The sequence below is a fragment of the Malus domestica genome, chromosome 12 (assembly GCF_042453785.1).
Source record: "Malus domestica chromosome 12, GDT2T_hap1".
Taxonomy (NCBI): domain Eukaryota; kingdom Viridiplantae; phylum Streptophyta; class Magnoliopsida; order Rosales; family Rosaceae; genus Malus; species Malus domestica.
Window position 1 is genome coordinate 8,229,801 of NC_091672.1, and position 10,595 is coordinate 8,240,395.

At 38.0% G+C, this 10,595-nt stretch overlaps 1 protein-coding gene and 1 long non-coding RNA gene across 2 annotated transcripts; one reads left to right on the plus strand and one right to left on the minus strand.

Moving 5' to 3' along the window:
- Positions 1–4,205: 4,205 nt before the first annotated feature.
- Positions 4,206–5,264, minus strand: LOC139189799 (uncharacterized). The gene is made up of 2 exons (XM_070809028.1): positions 5,135–5,264; positions 4,206–4,741 (listed from the first exon to the last, which is right to left on the minus strand). The coding sequence occupies exons 1-2, from the start codon at positions 5,262–5,264 to the stop codon at positions 4,206–4,208; spliced, it is 666 nt and encodes a 221-aa protein (XP_070665129.1).
- A 3,179-nt stretch (positions 5,265–8,443) lies between these two features.
- Positions 8,444–9,189, plus strand: LOC108170864 (uncharacterized). The gene is made up of 3 exons (XR_001787334.3): positions 8,444–8,620; positions 8,744–8,820; positions 9,028–9,189. It is a non-coding gene; the product is annotated as an uncharacterized lncRNA (long non-coding RNA).
- The last annotated feature ends 1,406 nt before the right edge of the window (positions 9,190–10,595 follow it).

Sequence of the window (10,595 nt, forward strand, 5' to 3'; positions counted from 1 at the left end):
TTGATCTTTTCTTCTTTCTGTGTATTTTGATTGCAGTCAAGTGCTCTATTTATAGAGCAACTCGTATTATTACATTTTGAAACTTACAACCCTTAACTTTGAAAATACGTTCTTTTTTGTTTCCAAAGTCTATTCCAATTTTCATGGGCATTGAAAATGTGTGTGTATAACAATGCCAATGTTGAAAACCAATCTGTGAGGGCATTGAAAAACTTTACCAAAGGCATTGTGGGCATTCACTACCCACCAGCATTTTGAACACTCCCCCTTGGATGCCCACATATCAACATCAGTTGCCTCGTTAAAACCTTGCTTGGAAAAACCCAGTGGGAAAAAACCATAGCGAAGGAAAAAGAGTACAACTTTTCCTGGATTGTTGATATAGTGTTAAACATGTTTATGTTGCCTCGTTAAAACCTTGATAGGAAAAACCCAGTGGGAAAAATCCTAATCGAAGGAAAAAGAGTACAACATGCATGTATCATGGATGCTCCCCTTGATATATATCTCCCCCTGATTCCGCATTCTCCAAACTTAGTTGTTTGGTAAGTCGACGTAATCCGATAATTTAGACTAACTTCTGAAACGCGCACTTTGTTAGAGACTTGGTGAATAAGTCTGCCAAATTTTCATTGGAACGGATTTGTCTGACTTCAATAACTTTAGCCTTCTGAAGCTCATGTGTGCTGAAAAACTTTGGAGATATGTGTTTAGTGTTATCGCCCTTAATGAATCCTTCCTTCATTTGGGCAACACATGCTGCATTATCTTCATGAATGATAGTTGGATTGTCTATCTTCGAAGTTAGACCACATGAATTCTGGATATGATGGATCATTAATCTTTACCAAGAACATTCACGACTTGCTTCATGTAAAGCAAGTATTTCTGAATGATTTGAAGATGTAGCAACTAATGTTTTCTTTGTTGAGCGCCATGAGATCGTTGTATCTCCATTCTTGAACATATATCCAGTTTGTGAGCAGGCTTTATGCGGATAAGAGAGAAAACCAGCATCTGCATATCCAACAAGGACCTAGTCATTTGTGGAGTTCTTTGAGTAGAAGAGACCCATGTTTGTTGTCCCACGAAGGTATCGCAATACATCTTTGACACTCTTCCAATGACGAATTGTTGGAACAGAGCTATACCTTGCTAACAAGTTAACTGAAAAAGCTATATCTGGTCTAGTACATTGTGCTAAATACAACAAAGCACCTATTGCACTCAGATATGGTACTTTTGGACCAAGGACCATTTCATCCTCTTCTTTTGGACAGAATGGATTTTTCTTAATGTCCAGAGAACGAACGACCATTGGCGTGTTGAGTGGATAAGCCTTATCCATGCCAAATCGCTTAAGAATTTTTTCAATGTAACCTGATTGGTGGACCAAAATTCCACTAGCACAATGCTCAATCTGCAGGCCGAGACAATATTTTGTTTTTCCCAAGGTCTTTCATTTCAAATTCGCTTTTCAGATAATCAGCAGTTTTATTGAGCTCTTCAGGAGTTCCAACTAGGTTCATATCATCAACATATACTGCCACTATAGCAAATCTAGAATTGGATTTCTTAATGAACACACAAGGGCAAATGTCATTGTTGATGTATCATTCTTTGATCAAACATTCATTGAGAAGATTATACCACATTCGTCCAGATTATTTCAGCCCATACAATGATCCCCTTAATTTGATCGAGAGCATACCTCGTGGTTTGTTAATTGTTTCAGGCAACTTAAGTCCTTCTAGGACATTCATGTATATGTCAGTATCTAATTCTCCATATAGATACACAGTGATGACATCCATAAGTCGCATGTCAAGCTTTTCTGAAACCACTAAACTAATTAAGTAACGGAACGTAATTACGTCCATTACAGGAGAGTATATCTCCTCATAATCAATTCTAGGTCTTTGTGAAAAGCCTTGTGCAACAAGTTGTGCTTTATATCTTGCAATCTCATTTTTCTCATTGTGTTTCCTTGTGAATACCCATTTGTAACCCACGGGATTTACATCGAGCAGGGTTTGGACTACTAGTCCAAAAAAATTTCGCCTTTCCAAGGAATTTAATTCTGCCTGGATTGCATATTTCCACTTAGGCCAATCCTGTCTTTGTTTGTAATCATAAACAGAGCGAGGCTCAGTATCATCACTTAATATGATTTCAGTGGCTATTGCAAATGCAAACATATCGTCAATGATTATTTCATTCCGATATGACAATTCATTAGTACATGCATAATTTATGGAGATTTCTTTGGTTTCATGTACTTCTGTCTTTTCAGGGACGTGTGTCTCATCAAGGACATTTTCTTTTTCTGGAAGTCCAGAATCATGAATTGTGGATTTGTCATTTATTCTCTCTTCCTGAATGATTTCATTTGGATTCAGCTGTGCCCTTGTCTTTCTCTTTCGAAGGGCTGAATCTTTTGAACCTGGGGGTCTACCACGCTTCAGGTGTGCACCAAATGAATCATTCGCTGCCACTTTATTTTGTCCAACAGGGACATCAATCCTTGCAGGTGCATTTGCAGCTGGTATATATGATTTTTTCACTTTCATAGCATCATTAAATACATCTTGCATTTGATTGGAAATACTTTGAAGATGAACGATCCTTTTCAATTCATTTTCACATTGAATGCTTCGATGATCAAAATGAGACAAGGTGGGAACAACCCATGTCAGCTCTTTCCGTTCTTTTGAAACAATCTTTTCTCCTTTAACGACGGGAAAATTGTCTCATCAAAGTGGCAATCAGCAAAACGAGCTGTAAACATATCACATATCAAGGGTTCCAAATATCTAATGATAAATGGTGAATCAAAACCCACATAAATTCCTAGTCTATGCTGAGGTCCCATTTTAGTGCGTTGCGGTGGTTCAATAGGCACATAAACAGCACAACCAAAAACTCGTAAATGTGAAATGCTTGGCTGATGACCAAACACGAGTTGTACTGAGGAATATTGGTGGTTGGCTATAGGCCTCAATCGAACTAGTGATGCAACATGTAAGATGGCATGTCCCCATGCAGAAACTGGTAATTTTGTTTTCATAAGCAGAGTGCGAGCTATTAACTGAAGCCATTTGATTAATGCTTCTGCTAAACCATTTTGAGTATGGACATGAGGAACATGGTGTTCAACATCAATGCCCAATGTCATGCAGTAATTATCAAAGGTTTGGGACGTAAATTCACCAGCGTTATCAAGTCGAATTGACTTAATGGGGTAATCTAGGAACTGTGCTCGTAATTTAATTATCTGAGCAAGAAGTCTCACAAAAGCTACATTCCGAGTAGACAAGAGACAAACATGTGACCATCTAGTAGATGCATCAACCAAAACCATAAAATATTGGAATGGTCCATAAGATGGTTGAATAGGTCGACAAATATCCCCTTGAATTCTTTGTAAAAATGATGGGGATTCAGCATCAACCTTTAGTTGTGATGGTTTAATTACCAACTTCCCTTGAGAACAAGCCTTGCAAGGGTTATCATTTGAGATAGCAATGTCTCTGCTCAATAATGGATGTCCATTAGAGTTCGTAATGATCTTACGCATCATGGTGGATCCTAGATGACCTAAATGGTCATGCCAAAACATGTAAACCTTTGAATCAATGAACTTCTGGTTCATGACAGTATGTGATTCAATTGTCCTTATGTATGTATAAAACAATCCACTAGACAAACCACGCAACTTCTCCAATATACGCTTTTGGGTATCATTGGAGGTAATGCATATATACTCCACATTTTCTGCACTTTTCGTTTCAATGTGGTATCCATTTAAACGTATGTCTTTGAAACTCAACAAATTTTGAGTAGCGTACAACGCATTCTGTATAGACAATATTGTTCCATTTGGTAACATAATCTGGGCTTTCCCTGAGCCTTCAATTACATCTGAAGATCCTGATATTGTTGTTACCCCTACTCTTGTAAGCATTAAGCTTGAGAAATACTTTTGATCACGAAGTATTGTATGTGTGGTTGCATTGTCTGCAAGACAAATATCTCCGCCATTTATCATGTTCTGAGAATAACCACAGTTTTTATCCATGCTTTCTGAGTAAATGGAATCACAGTTAACAAACAATTTATAACAGGAAATGCCACTTTTATTGAATTGAAATGCTAGTTTTAAACTACAATTTCAGCATAATAAAAGTACATCAAACATAAACGATTCAATCGGACCGGTATACTTCATTTCCCCTTTCCACAATAAAGTTTGAAACATCTAGGTGGGTTATGTCCAACTGCCCTGATAAGCCACACACTGGATCAGGTATATCCATTGGTTTAGCCTGGTCGAGAAAATTAGTCTCGACACCCTTCTCTTTGAGGGAGGCTTGATACAGATCCACCAGATGTTTCGAGGTACAACAAGTACGCACCCAATGCCCATTACCACCACACCTATGGCAGGCTCCTTCAGAGTTCCTGTGAGCATTGTTCATATGAGCTTTGCCTTTGTGGCGATTCACATTTTTGAAGCTCGGGCCTGAATTATGCCTCGGAACCTGGTTGTGAAACTGATCACCATGGTTTTTGCCTTTCCTGTTCCACCGACCTCGCTTGTGGCCACGTCCTCGTTTATGATTATCGCCACCAGAGGATATGGCGTTCACTTCGAGGGAAGCAGCATTCACTTTTGGGAATGGTGCAAATCCAGTAGGTCGGGAATGATGGTTTTTCATCAGGAGCTCATTGTTCTGTTCAGCTACCAGGAGCACAGATATTAGCTGGTTGTATTCAGTGAAGCCTCGCGCTCTATACTGCTACTGCAGGAGCACGTTAGAGGCATGAAATGTGCTGAAAGTCTTTTCCAGCAAATTTTCCTCCGTAATGGTATCCCCATAGAGCTTCATCTGAGAGGTAATTTTGAACAACACAGAATTGTACTCTGCCACTGACTTGAAATCTTGGATCCTTAGGTGAGTCCACTCATAGCGAGCTCTTGGAAGAATCACCATTGTCTATTGATTGTATCTGCTTCTCAAGGCCTGCTAGAGAGCTAATGGATCTTCAACCGTTAAGTACTCGCTCTTTAGTCCCTTATCAAGATGGCGACGAATAAAGATCATGGCCTTCTCTTGATCTTAAGAGGATGAACTGTTTTCTTCGCTGATGATATCTCCAAGATTCCCTGCTTCCAGATAGATCTTGGTATCCAGTACCCAGGTAAGGTAATTCTTCTCGGTAATATCCAGGGCAGCAAAATCAAGTTTTGCCAAGTTCGCCATTTTCTTTTCTGAAAGAAATTGAGATGTGTAAGAACTTGCAATAATATGTATTCCTGGATGAATATAGTGTTAGAATTTCTGGTTCTTACAAATTTTTCATTTTGATCTTCAGGCCAAAATGATAAGCACTCGAAACTTCTAACTCGAGATTTTCAAGGTGAATGAGGAGGGCGATTGTACCACACCATTCTCATTGAAATAATGTAACATAGAATGGGCGATTATTCCGCACCACTCAAGTAGCAGGAAAATTTAAATACGTAGAGCAGGGTGGGCGATTATACCGCACCACCTAAAATTGCAATGAAATTAAACAACAGGCAAATTTAAATATGCAGGGTAGGATGGGCGATTATACCGCTCCACCTAAAATTTACAGTAAAATTAGATCTGCAGTCCAAGATAGGCAATGATACCGCACCATCTTGGATCGCAGTAAGATTAAATTTGCAGTTCAAGATGGGCGATTATACCGCACCATCTTGGATTGCAGTAAAATTAACATAAATAAATATTGGGTTAGTAATCAATATCTACACCAAACAAGAAATCAAAGATATATGTAACCGTTAGGTTGAGAACTAAGAGCAGGCATGGAGCATATTATTATTACTTTAGTCTAAAGAAGGGTTTGGAATTGGCACTGTAGAAATGAACAGTGTTTCAATCCAAATTTCAGATTAATTACAACCATGCCATTCATCTTTCTGTTGGTTTGGGTCAGCAGCCCGACCCTCAACCAGGCCCAAATGTGTTGGTTTTGGCTAGGAAGCCTGGCCCTCAGTGATGCCCAAATTATTTAATTACATTTTTTCCCATCTAAGATTACAATCCGATGGTGGGATGGTCTATTACGAAGGGCAATTTTGTCCTTTTCGTTTTGGCCGATATAAGGGGTCACTGGGTAGCTATCATTTGTTGTCGTTCAATTTGGGTTTTGGGGATGGAGGGCCAGAGAGAGAGAGAGAGAGATGGTGATGGAAGGAGAGCGAAGGGGAGGGGTAGGGGTCTCGGCACTGTTGCTGCAGTTGGATTTCACAAGTGAGAGAGTCGGTATGGTAAGAGAATACCATATGGATTGTTGACATTTCAGGGAGACGGGGTAGGGTCATCAACAAACCCTACTGATAGTGTGTGTGCCGGATCTTGCGCTACATTCCTCAAATCCAAAGACCAGTTCGTTTTTTAAATTGGATTCTTTAATGGTAGCTTAGATTTTCGAATTGTTTAATATGTTAGGTCCAATTTTGGGGGATTTATCATTTTAGAGAGAGATGGACATGAAGATAGAGATAGATAGAGAGGATAAAGCATGGTTGTGTGCATTTTTTTGGGGTTAATTAATGGGTTAGTCCATAGGTCAGTGAGGAGAGTGACAAAGGGATGTATGGGACGGTATGGGTTTTCAGTTTTTTCCTTTGATTCAACAGGTTATGCACTGTTTGAAAATCATTGTTTATTGTTTTGTTTTCAGTTTGATTTGTTAAAACCATAATTCGAATTTTTTGGTTTCACTATGCTCATTTATGTGCTTCTTCATAATTTCTTGGTGTTTGCTTCTCATCCCTCTGTTGGTAGATTTCTTTTCCCATTTCTTGGTTCCTTATGTATTCCTTGGTACAAATCTATCTAATTTTTGGTTGTGTGATGATCCTTGCAAGTGAACTATATGAACGTTTTTTTGAAACACAAAGCTTTATCCACTCGAATCTGCAATTCATAGAAGCAGGTTCATCCTCACCCTTTCACTATTATCTGCTTAAAGCAAAACATTTTAATTATGGCCTTGGTTGCTTGACATTTTTAGGTATATAATTCGCTATACTTTTGTTTTAGTTTCTTCAGTTAGATGTAATGTTTTCGATTGAACCGATAGTTATGTATTGCAATTAAATTTTGACTCTTTTGTGCAATTTGGTTGAAAGTTGTTGGTTTTGATTTTGCTTGATCTTTTTGTTGCTGAGAAATTGAGTGGAAGTTGTTGTTTTGATTTCGGTTGTTTTCAAGAATTGCATGCTTAGTGATCAGTAATCGTCTGGCTTTATCGGGTAAGGAGATAAAGCAATTAAATTTCAAATTTTGGGTTTACAATTCGCATTTTGAGCCATCGTCGGAGTTATTTTTCATAAGATTTGTTGATCTTCTAGAGTAAAAATAAATTTTATATTATGAGGTTAATGTTACTTACGTAGGTTTATATTGCAACTCACAATTTTGCATACAGTGCTATGTCGTGTTTGTTTTAGAAAATGGTGGCGAACATCTTGAAAGCTTTGTACTTCTGAACATTGATGAAGCACGGAGTTGATTGGTCCAGGTAAATTATATGTTTAAACAGGATTCCAGAGGTGATTCCTGAAGCTTTGATTTGTTATTAAATGATTGCATCACCGTTCCAGGTTACAGCTTCCCTTGCTGTGGCTGAAGCTGCATATGAGTTTGAGCACCGTGATCTTCACTGGTATGGTTATTTTTGTGTCTATGCTCTATCATAGTAACACTGGAATTGCTGACTTGGGAATATGCATTTGTTGCAAGGGAAACATCCTTTTAAGTCGAAGTGATTCTGTTACAATGCAGTTCACTCTTGAGGGAAAACAGATGTTTATTCAAACATTTGGATTGGTGGTATCGATAATCGGTTCCAGTCTTTCAAGAATCAGTACCGGTAAATTATTTGATTGAACTTTGTAATGTGTTCCATATGGTAGAGGTTGCGTTTTCATCATTCGAATGATGTTTTTCTAATTCTTAGAGCTTCTTTTCCATGCTTCTATACTATTGTTTCTTCATCTCTAGGTGATCCAATATGTACCAGATTATTAGAGGATTCCATAAGGGAAACTTTATTGTGTATATGTTCATGATTCATATTTCACATCATCTGACAAATGTTTTAGCAGTAGTTGCATTTATTATGCTTGGTGTCCAGGTTTAGACTCCCCCTTTTCTTTTATTTTGCTCTTCCTTTCTTTCATTCCCTTTGCTTCCGAGGAGAGCAAACTAACCTTTTGTTTTTGGTTTTGTGGGGAAATAGATTTGAGGGTTGGAAAATGAATATATTAGCATTTCCACACACACAAAAAAGAAAAAAGAAAAAAAAAAGAAAAAAAAAGATAATACTTTTCCAGTCAGCCTACAATTGCTTTTATTTTATAATTTTTGGGGGTTTTGTATGTGTGCTCGGATGCTGCGTGTGACTGTCTGATTTCAGTCTATTTTGCTTTCAGGAAACTCTGGTGTTCGAATTTTGGGCCATAAATCCACCAAAAGAGATAATCATTTTCCAGAGCTGACCGTAAGAGAAACATTGGATTTTACAACTAGATGTCAAGATGCAAGCTAAGCCTATGCAGGTATGTTCCTATTAATTGCAATTTCGTTACATTGGATTCTTAATTCCAGCAATTGATTTCATGTACTCAATTGAGCACTGTTGATATCCTTCCCTTGTTTTTGCCAATTGTTTTATGCTGTAGCATACATGAATGATTTGGTACTGTTAGAGAGGGAAAGGAACATAAGGCCGGATCCAAAAATTGATGCGTTTATGAAGGTTTGTAATTATAAATTAATTTTGACACAAGAAAAAAGAAAGAATTGAATTTTGCATTTTGTAATTGTTTTAGTTTAACTAAAGTTTTTATTTTATTTTGGTCATTTTCATTGCAGGGTTTGCAAAAAAGAAAGAATTGAATTTTGGATTTTGCAATTGTTTTAGTTTAACTAAAGTTTTATTTTATTTTGGTCATTTTCATTGCAGAGTTTGCAATTGGGGTGTGTATACGCGTGTTCTTTATGCTATCCTGAAACATGTGATCATGTTTACCATTTTGATAATGACTATTATGATGCAAAAGATATCTACGGGAAATCCATGCGTTGCAGATTCCCATATGATCAGAGAGGTCGACTTATCTTGGAGGTAATGCTAATCAAAATATGCCACTAACCACCAGTCTTATCTCTCTAATTCCAGCCTGCTTTTATAGTGTTCCCCTTGATCACATATGATGGTGGTATGCTCTCCATTGTTGGAGGTCTTTAACTTCTTTTTCATTTTGCCTGATATCTATTTACACTTAAAAACTCAGTTAGCTTTAGACAATAGGATTAGCATTTTGCACATGTGAGTATCATTGACATGCTCATTTTATTTTTTTGGATAAGAAACAAACTGTCATTGAAGGGAGAAGAAAGTGTACAAAAAACAAAGTTTCCGTAAGCTTGCACTCATATGCCTAATATTTTAATTTCCTTTCTTGGCAGGTATTGTCTCTGATATTAGAGGCTATTACTTGGTGCTCTACGCTGAATGACCTATTTTTGAGAAAGGCATGGATTACTTTTAGGCATTTTCCATATACAATTGGATCATGATAATATTTTGAGGCATTTCAATTTATTCCACATGTGAATAGTTGAATTCAAAGTTTAGTTTTTCGATTTCAATATGGCATATGATATTTGATTAGCAAAAGCATTTTCAGTGTCATTCTAATTTTCTGAAAGGTGACCAAGTAAAACAATACTTTGTCGTTTTTCTTCAGGTAAATAAAACAATGTTTTGTAATCTTTTGTATGTGAGTACTATTGTCGATCCAAAGCCACAAGAAATACCATTCAAAAGGGACTCAAGAAAAGAGATACTGTCGCTGGAACTGAATATGAATGGTTTCTTATAGCATGCATATCCATATATAGCAAGCAAAGTTCCCCTTCATTGGTTCTTTTTAGTTACTTTCTATGGAAATTATTCATTGCACTACCCCAATTCTCAAGGACCTGCATCAGGTCCTCTCCTTGATCCTCCTAATGATTACGACACATATTACTCAAATGAATCAAGCAAGATCCATAAGGTTGTAGTTGATTATGTTTCTTTTCGGTTTACTAACAAACACTCTGTTCGTCGCAGGAATCTCCTGGCGGACGAGCACACAGCTCCCCTGGGAGAATGGCGTCGGTTGAGGGTATCTGTCGTACTTCTGCTTTCTTCTCGGGCTCGCTCGGGCAAGCCTTTGTCGGGCAGATCTTGGTCGGGCAAGACACACTTCGGGCAAGGCTCGTCGGGCAGTTCTGAAAGAGAAGGACAGAGTTAATTTGAAAGGGTGCCTTTGTGGGGCCTTAGGTGTAGGCCTTAAGGCTCACAATCAAGATTAACTTTGTCGTGCTCAGGCGTGCCACTGCCATCTTCAGTATGGCAGATGTTGAATGGGTGTTAAGCTTTGATTGAATATGTATACGCCCGAGAAACCAAGTTAGATATAACAGGTGCCTTTGTGGGGCCTTAGGTATAGGCCTTGAGGCTTCCTGTCAAACTAAACCAGC

Excerpts from the sequence above, each read along its gene's own strand:
- LOC139189799 (XM_070809028.1), bottom strand. The coding sequence starts at position 5,264 with ATGGCGAACTTGGCAAAACTTGATTTTGCTGCCCTGGATATTACCGAG. Across the intron at positions 4,742-5,134 it reads TATCATCAGCGAAGAAAACA|CTGAACAGAACAATGAGCTC; the intron begins GTTCATCCTCTT and ends TGCTCCTGGTAG.